The sequence below is a fragment of the Citrus clementina genome, unplaced genomic scaffold (assembly GCF_000493195.1).
Source record: "Citrus clementina cultivar Clemenules unplaced genomic scaffold, Citrus_clementina_v1.0 scaffold_7, whole genome shotgun sequence".
In the NCBI taxonomy this organism is placed as follows: domain Eukaryota; kingdom Viridiplantae; phylum Streptophyta; class Magnoliopsida; order Sapindales; family Rutaceae; genus Citrus; species Citrus x clementina.
Window position 1 is genome coordinate 10501154 of NW_006262075.1, and position 17392 is coordinate 10518545.

A 17392-nucleotide genomic window follows, 5' to 3' on the forward strand; every position below is an offset into this window, starting at 1 on the left:
TAATTTGATGTGGGTCCCACTTCACCAACCTACAGTCGACCTATTTTAATCAGGTGGGCCGCCAAACACGGTTCATAAAACCGATTCACTTTACGTTCTCTGCTTCCCTCTTGACACATTAATCTACTTTGCATAATAAAACAATTAGATAAACTTTAATTCATTACCCAAATAAAATGAGAATCTTTAATTTGAGAAATTCTATAATATATTTTATGCTTCATGTCATGAGATGATGTAAAATTACTAACTAACAATTTTTCGACACGTGTCAATAATTTTTAGACCTAAAAATTAGTTTATTAAAAGTCAAACAAAATCTCCCTTTCTATCTCCTTCTTGATCTGGTTTCAAAAATTCCTCTTCCCTCTTTCAAATTCTAAAAACAGAAAATCAAGAAACATTGATTTATTAGAAATTATAAAAATAATAATTGAATAAAGGAGGATTTGGGTTGCATGGCTATGAGAATGGAAGAAATTTCTAAGAATGACGAGGTTCATGTATATAAAGCAAATGAAGAAGGGCAACAAACAGTGTTTATTATTGATAATTCAGCCACCATGGATATTTCATGCTCATGTAAGTTATTTCAGTCAATGGGGATATTGTGTGGTTATGTTCTAAAGGTTTTTTATTTGCATAATTTCACGAACTAACCAGAGCGTTTCTTATTAAAGAGTTGGACTAAAGAAGCAAAGAAGGGACTTGTAATGGGAAATGATGCTGCTGATTTATACAATACCAAGTCTAGGTAATTATTGCGCCTTAGTGAACTGATGCCTGCAGGAACCAAAATTTATAATATAGGATCATTGAATGTTCCTATAACAAGGATTGTTAAAGAACAACTAACACATACAATGAAGCATTTGGAGGATGATATTGGAAACAATGAATATATTAAAAAATTCAAAGAAGATGGATGATCGTTCCAATCATGATGTTTTTTGATAATGAGAAATTGGTTCTTAATTTGGCAAAAATAAGGTTTAAAGATTTGCAAAGGCATTTTATTAAATTTATTATTTTCATAATTTCTAATAAACTAATTTTTTTGGTTTTCTGTTCTTGAAAATTGGAAGAAGGAAGAGGGATCTTTAAAACTAGAGGAAAGAGAAAGAAGGGAAGGGCATTGTTTGACTTTTAATAAGTTGATTTTTAGGTTTAAAAATTATTGACACATATCAAAAAATTATTAATTAATTGTTTCACATCATTTAAAGATATGAAACATCCAATGCATTATAGAATTTCTCCTTCGGCTTACCCTTTAAAGATATAAAAACTTCAATTTTCCCTCTATTTTCATTCATAATGACGACAAATGAGGGGGGCATTGATTGCTTTTTTTCTTTTTTAATCTTTTTAACAGTAAATAAGAGTAAATTGATATTTTCATACTTGAAATGGCAAATTGAAGATTATAATTCTAAGTATGGGTAAATTAAAGTTTACCCTATGGAATTATTAGAGAAAATAACTTATAGACCCCCAACATTTAAATGAAGGGACAAAAAACTCTTAATGTTTTTAAAAAAGACATCCACACCTCCATTTATTAATGGAAACCGTTTCTTTTAATATAAATTATAATTTTAACGTGTAATTACCGTTATATCCGTCTAGCACATAAGTCAAGATATTGACTTTGAACATGTCATATAAAAATAATTGTTGATTGTCCAATTTATTCATATATTGTTAATAAAATTATGAACATACCCTTATTGTCCAATTCCTCCATTTAAATTTTTGTCAAATATTCTCTTCAAACTAAATAAATTTAATCATTACTCAAGAATAAAAATAATAAAACTGGTTATTAATGCCATAAGAATGACAATTCTCCACATGTCAACCATTTGAACTTTTATGATCAACAAAAAAAAAAGCTAGTTACAACAATAATCACTAAATCTTAATAGTACTAAATAGCAGGGGTGGATCTTAATTGCGACTAGAGTGGGTCATGACCCTTGTAAGAATTTCATTTTTTTAAATATACATGATATTTCTTAAATTATAATAAAAATTAAAAAATATTTCTAAACTATATATACAATATTCACTCTGGCCCCTGTAACCAAAGTTTTCAGCTTTTGCCCCTGCTAAATAGCATATCCAATAGTCATAAAAACCAATGTGAGTTGAAGACGCACGAGCAGCAGCACCAATGGCAGTCTCGATCGCAAGTAGTTCCAACAGCTTTCGGCGGCGCGCACGATGCACAAGCAGCAGCACGAGCTTCCTGCAGCACAAGCAGTTCCAGCAGCTTCCGGCAAACAGTGTGAATGTGTGTGTTAGGGTTTGTCAAGATCTAGAAACAGTGTGTTAAGGGTTTGTGTGTTAATTGTGTGTGTGTGCGCATGTGCTTTGTTCGCGTGTGTTAGTGAGTTTTTTTGTCAATTCATTTGTTATTAATATGCAATTACAATATTAACATTTTAATGATTTAACGAAATGGTTTCTGTTAATAGATGGGGTATGGATATCTTTTTCAAAACATTAAGGGTTTTTTGTCCCTTTATTTAAACGTTGAGGGTGAATTAGTTTTTTTTCCAAATTATTATTATCAATTATGGAAAGTTTAGAAATGATTTTTTATTTTTAAATTAATAGAATCAAAAGCGTATCAGTATCTTGTAAGTCAACTTTTCTTAAAAGTATTTATCAAGTGAATAGAAGATCTTTTTATTATTATTTCAAATAATTCCAACATCTGAGTTCTGGTTACACTATAGTCATTAAGATTTATTATTTTTTTTTCATGAATTATGAATTCATTTCTGTATGATAAATATTGATGAACTGACTATGTGACAATTTAATTGAAAATCAAATGTTGAGATTACAGTGGTTGACAATCATAACTTTACTCATATTTTTAAAAAAAAAATTATTTAAGAATAAAAAGAGAATAAAACAATAAGTGAATGGAAGAACATTACGAAGGAAAGCTATGTTGCCCTGAGAATTTTACCCGAAAATTACTTCTTCAGAAACACCCACATTAAAAAAGAAAAATGAAAAACAAAAGCTAGTATGTAATTACTTCCAATGTTTCTTATTTCTTTGTAGTGCTATAATTTTATTTTTCCTTACCATGATGCCAATAATTTAAGAGTGATACTTTTTCCATTTCTCAAAAGAAATCTTATAAAATCCCTTTACTAGTTTAATTACATAAATATCCCTACACAATTATTTCAGATCTTTCATATTCTCTCTCTAAAATATCTTCATTTCTCTCTCTATAACTTTCTTAACTTAAATGAGTTTCTTCTAAATAAACTTTTAATTCAGCTTGGATTTCCTCTTATAATATAAATTCATTTGGACTTTTTCTATATTATTATCTATTAACAACTTTGTTTTAGATCATTACCCTTTATTTCTATTCCAAAAAATAAACTCATATGATCTTGACTTTCTCTTTTGGATTCAACATTCACCCATCAAACAAAATTTCTCAAATTCAATACAGTTTCTTGTGTGAATTGCTAAAATTTCTATTTCAGTCTAGATTATTTTTTAAAAATTAAAATCATTTAAGTGCTTTGTATGCAAGATCAAATACGTTTTTCTACAATTAATTAATTATAAATGAAATCCCTCTATTTAACGGCAATGAATAATGAAGATGAGGTTGGAAAGATAACTTTTTGTTTTATAAAATGCCTTTCAAGGTTAAAATTGTAAAAAAAAAAATGTGGGGATTTATAGGGGTTTTAAAAGTTCAACTCATATTTTTGACAAGGGTAGGGATATTTCCACCCCATTATTTGTGTCAACCCACCCACTTTTAAAAAATATTTACAATAAATTCACATTATTTCTAATAAATATAAATTAACAAAAATATTTGTATAATTAATCGATTAAAGGATTCTTATATTTCTTCTTACTAGTTTTTATTTATTTATTAAAGTTAGTTTAATATAAGTTCTATTTAATTATATTACTTTACAACATAAAATGACCCTGTTACTTGAAGAAATATGTGTTCTTGTATCTAATACTTTAGGTACTTAATTTTGTGATTTATAATATAACTTTTTATTGAAGTCTAATAATTTTTAATATTTTAAATATAAATGACATAAATCTGACAGCCTAATAATTTACTTGAGTATTGGTTCATAAAGATATAATGTTAATTTAATTAAAGGTTAAGAATCATACTAATAAAGTGGAAATGACTATTTAGAGACAATGAATTTTGTATAAAATAAAAAGATGTTGAAGTTAAAGTAAATTTTTTGTACTTTTACCTTTTAACGGTAAAATAGTCAATTTAAATTAAGGTTAAAGCAATCTTAGTAGTCAAATATAATAAAAAAATATAAGTCATAAAAAATGATTTAAGATAGATTTAATTGATTAATTATTTAGAATTCTTCTTTATTAGAAATTTTTAAAATTATTGTGAATTTTTTAATAATTATTTTTTAGAAGTGGGGTGGATTTACAAAATTTGTCGGGTGGAAATATCATCGCCCTTTTAACAAATGCAATTGGTTTAGGAGTGGTCATATTTACCCCTTTATTATATCTCACCAACCCTATTAAAATTTTAAAACTAATCTTTTTCTCTGAACATAACCCACCCAATTCCAAATTTACCTTTATTATAATTTTTATCCTTTTGGAAACACCAACCCTATAAAACTTATAAACTTTTTTTAAAGAAAAAAAACTCTCATAATCATTATAATATCTCTCATTCTTTTTAAAGGTTCTATTTATTGTTGCCAAAACCATAAAAATTGATTTGATACTTCCTCATTATCCTCTCAATATTAATTTTCTTCTATAATTACAAAAGTAGAGTATACAATATTTGAGAAGAGATAACAGTTTAAAAAGCTAAAAGAAATTAAGGTTTAAGAAATTATACTAGCTAAATTAAATAATAATAGGAATTATAATGTGGGTGCACTTAAAAAGCTATTTACCCTTTCAAATTATATCATATAAAAATAAAATAAATATTATTATAAAAATGATTAGTAGGGGTTAGTGAGATATAACAAGAGGATTGAATATTACAACTTTTGGTTTAGGCTTTGAAGTCCAATCGGGGCATGGCATCTGGGCTGGTTTGGTCCTCATCATCACGTTCAAGCCCATTAGAATTTAGTGGATTCATTTGGTTTAAGGTTGGACACGGTTTATGATCCAATCATCCAATCTACCAAAGGAAATGCTGATTTTCAGGTTCGTTTTCGAGCATTTGCATTTCATCTTCTCAGATATTGAACGGGTTCAATAAATATTTACATCATAGTTTTTATTTTGAAACTTACATCATAAGGTTAGTAACTTGATCTTAATGACTCCAACTTATATGCGCCACATGACCAATACTAGATACATAGATATTTGTCAAAAATGTATATTTTCAAAGTTAATCACCGTAGAGATTACGAAGGTTTGTTCGCATTAATTGAAGGACTTGAAAAAACATTACGTTCCTTCAATATATTTGGCTCAAACAATCACATAAAAAGTCCAAGTCTTATTCGGGGACACCTATCACCCAGTGATGGTACCTTCTAAGACTAAAAAATTGACTTTCCTAGTAGAAACATATAATTGAATTAATACCACCTGTCTGGTAGAGAAATTTCTATAAAAAGAATAAGTTCCATCAATTAACTAACATTGTAGTGCTCATACATTCTCATCACTTTTCTTCAATTCCTAAATAGTTGAATATTGAATTCTATACAAACTATGGGAAACGCTTGCTCAGTCTCATTCTCATGTGACGACACCATTTCTCATTGCCTAGATTGCATTGTTAGCCAGGCAGGGTATATCTGTCATTTGAAAGACAATCTTGCTGCCTTGCGGACGGAATTTCAAAAGTTGATTGAAGCAAGAAATGATGTGCACACTGCAGCAAGTGCAGGGGTGGCTTTCCAGAGTGCAAGATGTGGAAAAAGAAGTTCCAAGACTGTTGGCAGAAATCATTGGAAAAGAGGAGGAAATTCTCGGTGGTTTCTGTTCTGGAAACTGCATCGAAAGGCACAAGTACGGGAAAAGAGTTGTCGAGTCATTGAAAAATGTGCAGAGCTTAAGAAAGGAAGGAGATTTCAAAGACGTGGCTCAAACGGTACCAGAAAACCCAGTTGATGAAAGACCTCTTCCGCCGGCAGTAGTGGGCTTCCAGTCAACTTTAGACAGAGTTTGGAGATGCCTCACCGAAGAACCTGTGGGAATTGTTGGCCTGTACGGTATGGGAGGAGTGGGTAAGACCACCCTGTTGAGGCAAATCAACAACAGCTTCCTTCACACGTCCAATAATTTCGACTTTGTTATTTGGGAAGTGGTGTCCAGAGACCTGCAGCTCGAAAAGATACAAGAAAGTATTGCTAAAAAGATTGGTTTGTGCAACGAGTCATGGGATGGGAAAAGCTTTCACGAGAAAGCTCAGGAAATATTCAAGATCATGAGGAACACGAAGTTTGTGTTACTATTGGATGACATATGGGAGCTAGTTGATTTAGCTCAAGTGGGTTTACCTGTTCCAAGCCGTACAAGTGCGTCCAAGGTAGTTTTCACAACGCGCGAGTTTGAACTTTGCGGCCAAATGGATGCTCACAAATCCTTTAAAGTGGAGTGCCTGGGATATGAAGATGCCTGGAGATTATTTGAGGAGAAAGTGGGAAGAGATGTTCTAGACAGTCATCCTGATATTCCTGAGCTAGCAGAAACTGTGGCCGGAGAGTGCGGTGGTTTGCCACTTGCTCTAATCACTGTAGGCCGAGCCATGGCTTCTAACAAGGCCCCTCGAGAGTGGGAACATGCAATAGAGGTGCTTAGGAGTTCAGCGTCTAAGTTTTCAGGTATGGAGAAAAGGGTACTTTCTCGTTTAAAGTTCAGCTATGATTTTTTGCCCAGCAATGAAACTAGATTTTGTCTCCTGTACTGTAGTCTTTTTCCCGAAGACTACAGTATTAGCATAGAGGACTTGATAGATTGTTGGATATGTGAGGGGTTTTTAGATGAGTATAATGGTATTGGGGCTCGAAATCAAGGTTCCTCTCTTATTCGTAGTCTTCTTCATGCATGTCTGTTGGAAGAAGAAGATGATAATTGTGTAAAAATGCATGATGTGGTTCGTGACATGGCTTTGTGGATTGCATCTACGACTGAGAAGCAGGAGGAAAGGTATTTAGTTCTTGCAGGTGTAGGATTAACTGAAACACCAAGATCTGAATTGTGGCAAGAGGTTACAAGGATGTCACTGATGCAAAACAAAATTTGGAGACTTCCGGAGTCTCCTGCATCTCCTCATCTCCTGACTTTGTTTCTTAGTTCGAATTATATATCCATGGCTAATGAAGAATTCTTTCAATCAATGGCTTCTCTTAGAGTTTTAAAGCTGTCACACACCTTCTTGCCACGGCATTTTCTTGTAGGAATTTCAAACTTGTTTTCACTTCAAAATCTTGATCTATCGGAGACCGGTATAGAAGGATTGCCACTAGAGTTAAGGTACTTGGTTAATCTCAAATGTTTGAACTTGGAGTCTACGTATCGAATCTCTAAAATTCCGGGACAGTTGATATCGAATCTAAAGATGTTGGAAGCATTGAGAATGTTCAAATGTGGTTCTTCTAAACAAAAATCAAGTAGCATTTTGTTTGGAGGCAGTTTAGTTTTGGTGGAGGAATTGGTTGGTTTGAAACATTTAAATGTGCTGACCATCACTTTACACAGTTTTGCAGCTCTTCAAAGATTGCTGACATCTCCCAGTTTACAGAGCATCGTTAGCAATACTCCATCTCTAAGCCTTACAAACTGTCGCAGTTTATCATCGCTCAGTGTTTTGACTTTAGCAAGTTTGAGGCATCTCGAAGCACTAGACATGATGGATTGTAAAGATTTGGAAGAAATGGAGATTGACTATGCAGGAGGAGAAGTGAAAAGAATCCGAGAAACTCACGGGTTCTTTAGTCTCCACAAAGTTTCAATATGGGGATCCAAATTGAGGCACGTGACATGGCTTATTCTTGCTCCAAATCTCAAGCATATTGCGGTGACTAGCTGCCGTTATTTGGAAGAAATAATCAGCCTTGATAAATTGGGTGAAATTCCATCCGAGGAGATGCAAAATCTAATCCCGTTTGCAAGGCTTGGATTTCTTTACCTGGGCGGATTAGAAAATTTGAGGAGCATCTACCCAAGGGCCTTGCCCTTCCCTCATTTGAAGGAACTGCACGTAACTTTATGTCCAAAGCTTATGAAGCTTCCATTTGATTGCATCAGCGGATTGGAACGTAAACTTATTATCGGGGGAGAAGAAAGCTGGTGGAATAATCTTCAATGGGATGATCAAGCCACTCAAAATGCCTTTCTTCCCTGTTTAAAAGCCCCGCATTTTTAGTGTGGGTGCCAAGTGATTTCAGTTCATACTAGTTGTTTCAATCTGTTTGTAATGTTGCCATTTAATTTCCAATTAACGAACTGTTTTCTAGTGGTTTCTTTTTCTTAATTCATTCAATTTTTTTTTTAAAAAAATTTTTGATCTGCCCCTCTTATCTGGTGTCACTTGGTGCAAATGTTTATGTGTCCAAGTAAAGAAAATAGTAAGAACTTAATAAAGAATTGGACTGATTCCTAAAGATCTCTTTCAAAACACAGTTCTATTGGCCCGCTACCTACATGATTTGGTGTTGAGCGAGACTCTTTAGCGCGTGAGTCTGGAGTTTTCAAAGCTTGTTTATGGTAATGTGTTTTTGGAACCAATTTTACAAATAAACTGTTTACGAGGATTGGGTTGCGATTTTGGATAAATATTTTCTATATTTATCGAGCAGTAGTGATCAAAATCATATTATAGTTTATTAGATTTACCTAATTCTGTCAACAAAACTACAGAGACTCATTTTTTGTGATTTGACAGTGTAAAGTATCCCACTTCAATAGAAATCCACATCCATTATAAAATTAATCAACATAAATTTGATATAATCAAAGTGGTCCATTTTTAATTTTTCTTTTCTTAATTATAAAAAAATAGGCTGATATGCATAATAATATATGGGTTTTAGAAGGTAAGTTGCACTGATTTTACAAGCTACCCTTGGACAAAAATTTAATATGATATATTAATCCGAGGCTAAATATTGCTCTGTTAAGCTCGTTATAAGCTTAGTTTTTCTTTTCCCATTATTCTCATCACATTTCTCAATCTCTTTGTCGAATATTGAATCAGTAAATACAATGGGAAACATTTGCTCACCCTCACACTCATAAGGTGATAACTCTATTTCCCAATATGCCTGGATTGTTGTGTTAGAAAAGCAGGGTATGTGAGATGTTATTTCCAAGTTAATCTTGATCTCTTGCAGAGAGAGTCTTAAAAAGTTGTTTTTACTTAAGCTAAAGGAATGATATGCCGATAAGAGCGATCGTTGCCGAACAACAACAGATGAAGCGGCTGCAACACGGACAAGGATGGGCTTTAAAGAACTTATAACGGAGAAAATTGATTGGTATTGATGGATGATCAATAACACTACGAGATTTGAGGATATATAGAAAAGAATTTTACAAAAGTCTCCTTAGCCGTTGGATCAAATAATGAAAGTTCTTGATCAATAACATTCCAGTGTGCACTTGCTTAGGTGCTTTCCCAGTAATTCTCGAGGGTGGAAGAATTGGAAACTCAAGTAGCTGAACCGATTCAAGAAGGCTCTCAAGGAGTTGAGAAATTATGATTTGGAGGCTTCACATATTGGAATTAAAATTAAAAGAAAAAGGTCCGACATTATTTTTGAGCAGAAAACGGGTGAACAGAGCTCATAGCAGACTAAAAGCTAACGTTACATGAAGTTATGTAAATAGAAGAAAAATCAACCGGTGTAAATGAAATGAGAAAGAAGTAAAGAAGGGACTCGTGATGGGAAATGGTGCTGCTGATAACAATACCAAATCTGGGCAATTATTGCGCCTTAGTGAACTGATGCCCGCAGGAACCGAGGTCATGGAAACAATGAATATATTCAAGAATTCAAAGAAGATGGATGACCATTCCAATCATGATGTTCTTGTTAATGAGAAATTGGTTCTTAATCCGATAAAAATGAGGACTAAAGATTTGCGAAGGCACTTTATTCAAATTATTATTTGTATAATTTTCAATAAATTAATGTTTTTTTGGTTTTCTGTTCTTGGATGAAGGAAGAAAAATCTTTGAAACTAGAAGAAAGAGAGAGAAAAGGAGGCATTGTTTGACTTTGAATAAGCTAATTTTTATGTTTAAAAATTATTGACACATATAAAAAAAGTTATTAATTAGTGGTTCCACATCATTTAAAAATATGAAACACCTTATGTATTCTAGAATTTCTCATTTAGTTTACTCCTTAAAAATATAAAAACTTCAATTTCCCCTCCATTTTCATTCAGAAAATGATGACAAATGAGGGTTTCATTGATTACTTCTTTTTTTTTTTTTTCAAATCTTCTTAACAGCAAATGGGACTAAATTGATATTTTCATGCTTGGAAGGGCAAACTGAAGATTATAATTCTAAATATGGGGTAAATTAAAGTTTACCCTAAAGAATTATTATTATCAATAATGGAAAGTTTAGAAATCATTTTTATTTTTAAATCAACATAATCAAAAGCATATCGATATCCCGTAAGTCAACTTTTGTTAAAAGTATTTATCAAGTGAATATAATGACTTTTTATTATTATTTGAAATAATTCCAACATCTAAGTTTTGATTATATTATACTCAATAAGATTTATTATTTTTTTCATAAATTATGAATTCATTTCTGTATGATATAATATTAATGAACTGACTATGTGACTGTTTAATTGAAAGTAAAATGTTGAGATTATAGTAGTTGACAATCATAATATTATTATTGTTTTTCAAACTTTATTTAAGAATAAAAAGAGAATAAAACAAGGAGTGAAAGGAAGAACATTATGAAGGAAAACTATGTTGCTCCAAGAATTTTACCCGAAAATTTCAGGGCAAGCCAAATTACTTCTTCAGAAACACCTACATTAATTTAAAAAAATGAAAAATAAAAGCTAGTATGTAATTGCTTTCAATATTTTCATTTCTTTGTAGTGCTATAATTTTATTTTTCCTTATGATGATGCCAATAATTTTAGAGTGATACTATTTCCATTCCTAAAAAAAAAATCTTATAAAATCCCTTACTAGTTACTAGTTTAATTACATAAATATCCCCACACAATTGTTTCGGATCTTTCATATTCTCTCTCTAGAATATCTTCATTTCTCTCTCTATAACTTTCTTAACTTAAATAATTTTCTTTTATATAAATTTTTAATTCAACTTGGATTTCCTCTTATAATATAAATTCAGTTGAACATTTTCTATATTATTAACAACTTTGTTTTGGATCATTACCCTTTATTTCTATTTCCAAAAAGTAAACTCATATGATATTGACTTTCTCTTTTAGAAGGGATTCAACATTTACTCTTCAAACAAACATTTTCAAATTCAATACACTTTCTTGTGTGAATTGTTAAAATTTCTGTTTCAGTCTAGATTATTTTTTCAAAATCTAAAATCATTTAAGCGCTTTCTAAACAAGTTCAAAGACCTTTTCTACAATTAGTAAAATTATAAACGAAATTCCTCTATTTGATGGCAATGAAAAATGAAGATGAGGTTGAAAAGATAACGTTTTTGTTTTATAAAATAAATTTCAAGGTTAAAATTGTAAAAAAAATGTGGGCATTTATAAGCCAAACTCAGATTTTTAACAAATGAAATTGGTTTAGGAATTGTGATATTTGACCTCCTGATTTTATCTCACCAGCCCACATTTTTTAGTTAACCATATTAAAATTTTTAAACTAATCTTTTTCTCTCAACATAACCCACCCAATCTCAAATTTACCCTTGCTATAATCTTTCTCTTTTATCTTTTTCCAAACATCAATCCTCTAAAACTTATGAAATCTATTTTAAAAAAAACTCTCATAATCATTATAATCTCTCTCATTCTTTTTAAAGGTTCTATTTATTGTTGCCTTAACCATAAAAAACGATTTGATAGTTCATCATCCTATATTGAAAACTGTAAATTAATTTTATCATGATTACAAAAGTAGATAGACAATATTTGAGAAGAGATAATAATTTAAAAGGTTAAAAGAAATTAAGATTTACGAAATTAGATTAATTAAATTAAATATTAATAGGAATTATCATGTGGGTGCATTTAACAATCTATTTATTCTTTTAAGTCATTTTATATAAAAATAAAATAGGTATTAATATAAAAGTAATTAGTGGGGGTTGATGAAATATAATGGGAGGGTCAAATATCACACCTCTTAATTTAGCTTTCAAAATCCAATCGAAGCTAGGAATCTGGGCTGGGTCAGTCCCAGCATCAAGTTCAAGCCCATTACAAATTCAGTGGATTCATTTGGTTTGAAGGCTAGACACGGTTTACGATCCAATGATTTATTTGCTTCCTAACGAAGGAAATATTGATTTTCAGGCTCCTTTCCAAGCATTTGCATTTCATCTTCTCAAAGATTGAACGCGTTCTATAAATCCTTAGATCATAACTTTTATTTTGAAACTTACATCAGAAAGTTAATGACTTGTGCTTATTGACTCCAACTCATGTGTGTCACATGACGGCATGACCCAAAGTTAGATACATAATCAGTCATTAATTTCTCAGTTACTTTATTAATCCAAAGAGTCAAAAAGATAAAACGTACCAAAGCAAAAGATATTTACATCCCAACCAAACTCATTTTTTAGGGAAAATAAATAAATAAATAATACTTTAAAGTTCAAATACAGCTCAAGTACTTGTACTCAGCCTATACATTTTGTCTCGAGAATTTCATATTCTATAGGGTCAGTTTTGGTATTGTTTTGTCACACTTTTTTTTTTAATTATATAGAGTATTTATGAAAGTTAGGGTTTTCGATATGGTGACAATGAATGAAAATGACATGAAAAAAAATGGTTTGAATAATTTAGGGAAGATATTTATCAAGAAGAATCAGTGGTTTACTTAGCACCATAAATGTCCAAGGGCATATAATGAAAGCTATGATTTGAGTGTTTAACTTTAATTATAGATTTCAATTGCTATTATTGTGGACTATATTTGAGTAAATTTTGAGGTTTTGGTTCATGCAAACATCAATTAAGCTATATATTTGAGTAATTATGCGTTTCGAAACGCGTTTTCTTGAGTACGGGTGGGTTGGCTTTAAAGGCAAAAAGTAGAGGGAAAAGGGAGTGGATTTCACCAACACAGAGGCATTTGGTTTGGGAGTGGGTGGAACCGTGGAAGGGAGGAAGGGGGGGGGGGGGGGGGGCCCGTTGTGACAATAAAAAAAAAAAAAAAAAATTTCGGGGGAGGTAAAGGGGTTTGTTTGGGCCCCCCCTCCTTTTTCCCTGCTTTTTTGTTTTGTTGGGGGGGGCCCCCCAAAAAAGGGGAGAGGGGGGGGGGGGGGGGGGTTGTTTGGTGGACTGATTGACTTTGAATTTGATGGATTGCTAAAGTGGTTTGATTGGGTCCACCACTATTATGGTAGGTAATGAAATGCATCAATGAGTCTTAGAGGTAATCTCATAAATCGACATTATCATTATTGGCCTTTATTTGGACTATTATATTATATATATCTACAAAATTTATAACAAAAGTCTATCTGAACTTTTAGATCAACTGCGTAATGGTATAAAAAAAAAAAAATTAATTCCATTAACACCTACCCAGGTGGAAATGAAAGTGGCTACGCAAATGAGGGTTCCATAAATTGACATTGCTTTGAACTTGGCATGTATGAATGTGGGGTTAAACTAGAATAGAATCATCTATATACGAGATGTTTAAAGGGAAAAAAAAAGTTCTAAACTTTAGTTTCTTGTACCTCTTACACATGGGATAAGGAAAGTGATTTATCACTTGACTATTATATGGACATTCTTTGATTAAAAATAAAAAATAGGTTGTTTTATTACATTTCGATGGGTAAATGCTTAAATTACTACTTTTCTTTATTAAAAATAAACTACTCTTATTTTCAAGAGTTCAATCACATAATTTTTAAATAATTTTATTTGACCGCCACTTTAATTAATCCTAAGAGATGGAGAGTTAAAAAATTTATTTGAATTTTACCCACTCTTCTACCTACCATTGTCTATGAAGCTGGCACTTGAAATTGTTCTTACAACTTCCACGAAAAAACACAGTCGGCAAAAATGTATATTTTTAAAATTAATCACCGTAAAGATTACGAAGGTTCGTTTGCATATGAATATCATCAAGTTGAAAAAACATTACGCTCCTTCAATATATAATTGGCTCAAACAATCATATAAAAAGTCCAAGTAATTTTCCAGCAAACCAATCACCCACTGATGGTACCTTCTGGGACTAAAAAATTCACTTTCCTAGAAGAAACATATAATTAAATTTCTAAGAAAAGAATAAGCTCCATCAATTGCAAAACCAAGCTAATTAACTAATATTGTAGTGCTCATACATTCTCATCACATTTCTTCATCTCTTTAATAGTTGAATATTGAATTCTATACAAACTATGGGAAACGTTTGCTCAGCCTCATTCTCATGTGACGAAACCATTTCTCATTGCCTAGATTGCATTGTTAGCCAAGCAGGGTACATCTGTCATTTGAAAGACAATCTTGATGCCTTACGGACGGAATTTCAAAAGTTGATTGAAGCAAGAAATGATGTGCTGATAAGGGTCACCGTAGCCGAACAAAGGCAAATGAGACGGCTGCAGCAAGTGCAGGGGTGGCTTTCCAGAGTGCAAGATGTCGAAGAAGAAGTTCGAAGGAGAGAACAGGAGGTAATTTGTCTCGATGGCCTCCGTTACCGGAGCAGCATCAAAAGCTACAAGTATGGGAAAAGAGTTGTCAAATCATTGAAAAATGTACAGGGTTTAAGAAAAGAAGGAGATTTCAAAGACGTGGCTCAAACGGTACCAGAAAACCCAGTTGATGAAAGACCTCTTCCACCGACAGTAGTGGGCATGCAATCAACTTTAGATAGAGTTTGGAGATGCCTCACGGAAGAACCTGTGGGAATTGTTGGCCTGTACGGCATGGGAGGGGTGGGTAAAACCACCCTGTTGACGCAAATCAACAACAGCTTCCTTCACACGCCCAATGATTTCGATTTTGTTATTTGGGAAGTGGTGTCCAGAGACTTGCAGCTCGGAAAGATACAAGAAAGTATTGCGAAAAAGATTGGTTTGTATAACGAGTCATGGGATAACAAAAGCTTTGACGAGAAAGCTCAGGAAATATTCAAGACCATGAGGAACAGGAAGATTGTGTTATTATTGGATGACATATGGGAGCTATTTGATTTAGCTCAAGTGGGTTTACCTGTTCCAAGCCGTGCAAGTGCGTCCAAGGTAGTTTTCACAACGCGCGAGTTTGAAGTTTGCGGCCTAATGGATGCTCACAAATCCTTTAAAGTGGAGTGTCTGGGATATGAAGATGCCTGGAGATTATTTGAGGAGAAAGTGGGAAGAGATATTCTAGATAGTCATCCTGATATTCCTGAACTAGCAGAAACCGTGGCCAGAGAGTGCGGTGGTTTGCCACTCGCTCTAATCACTGTCGGCCGAGCCATGGCTTCTAAGAAGGCCCCTCGAGAGTGGGCACATGCAATAGAGGTGCTAAGGAGTTCAGCGTCTAAGTTTTCAGGTATGGAGAAAAAGGCACTTTCTCGTTTAAAGTTCAGCTATGATTTTTTGCCCAGCAATGAAACTAGATTTTGTCTCCTGTACTGTGGTTTTTTTCCAGAAGACTATAGTATTAGCATAGAGGACTTGATAGATTGTTGGATATGTGAGGGGTTTTTAGATGAGTATAATGGTGTTGGGGCTCGAAATCAAGGTTACTCTCTTATTCGTAGTCTTCTTCATGCATGTCTGTTGGAAGAAGAAGATGATAATCGTGTAAAAATGCATGATGTGGTCCGTGACATGGCTTTGTGGATTGCATCTACGACTGAGAAGCAGGAGGAAAGGTATTTAGTTCTTGCAGGTGTAGGATTAACTGAAACACCAAGATCTGAATTGTGGCAAGAGGTTACAAGGATGTCACTGATGCAAAACAAAATTTGGAGACTTCCGGAGTCTCCTGCATCTCCTCATCTCCTGACTTTGTTTCTTAGTTCGAATTATATATCCATGGCTAATGAAGAATTCTTTCAATCAATGGCTTCTCTTAGAGTTTTAAAGCTGTCAAACAGCTTTTCGCTAAGTCGTTTTCCTGTAGGAATTTCAAACATTGTTTCACTTCAACATCTTGATCTATCAGAGACTCTTATAGAATGATTGCCAGTAGAGTTAAAGTACCTGGTTAATCTCAAATGTTTGAACTTGGAGTATACGTATCGAATCTATAAAATTCCGGGACAGGTGATATCGAATCTAAAGATGTTGGAAGCGTTGAGAATGTTCAAATGTGGTTCTTCTAAACAAGAATCAGATAGCATTTTGTTTGGAGGCAGTTTAGTTTTGGTGGAGGAATTGCTTGGTTTGGAACGTTTAAATGTGCTGACCATCACCTTACAAAGTTTTGCAGCTCTTCACAGATTGCTGACATCCCCCAGTTTACAGAGCATCTTTAGCAATACTCCATCTCTATGCCTTAGGAACTGCCACAGTTTATCATCGCTCAGTGTTTTCACTTTAGCAAGTTTGAGACATCTCGAAGCACTAGACATGACGAACTGTAAAGATTTGGAAGAAATGGAGATTGACTATGCAGGAGAAGAAGTGAAAAGAATCCGAGAAACTCATGGGTTCTTTAGTCTCCACAAAGTTTCAATATGGGGATCCAAATTGAGGCACGTGACATGGCTTATTCTTGCTCCAAATCTCAAGCATATTGAGGTGTATAACTGCCGTTATTTGGATGAAATAATCAGCCTTGAAAAATTGGGTGAAGTTCCATCCGAGGAGATGCAAAATCTATTCCCGTTTGCAAGGCTTGAAAGTCTTAGCCTATACGCATTAGGAAATTTGAGAAGCATCTACCCAAAGGCCTTGCCCTTCCCTCATTTGAAGGAGCTGGAGGTAAATTTGTGTCCAAAGCTTGAGAAGCTTCCATTTGATTGCACCAGCGGACAGGAACGTAAACTCATTATCAAGGGCCAAGAGAAGTGGTGGAATAATCTTCAATGGGAAGATCAAGCCACTCAAAATGCCTTTCTTCACTGTTTTAAAACCCGTGATTTTTTACTCAATTTATACCACTGGTTAGAGTCTTCATAGGCTCAACTTCTCTCAATTAAGTAAAAATTTGCGTGAAGTTAATTTGTAAGTTTTTCTCTCTTGCGAAATGCGAGTAAA

At 33.1% G+C, this 17392-nt stretch overlaps 1 protein-coding gene and 1 pseudogene across 1 annotated transcript; both read left to right on the top strand.

Annotated features, from left to right (window-relative positions):
- The first annotated feature begins 5739 nt into the window (after positions 1-5739).
- On the top strand, positions 5740-8398 carry LOC18037659 (disease resistance protein SUMM2). The gene is given in 3 exon segments (XM_024181108.1): positions 5740-5897; positions 5899-7622; positions 7662-8398. Coding segments are annotated over 3 exon segments (2619 nt in total).
- Positions 8399-14407: 6009 nt separating this feature from the next.
- On the top strand, positions 14408-17316 carry LOC18037611 (annotated as a pseudogene).
- The last annotated feature ends 76 nt before the right edge of the window (positions 17317-17392 follow it).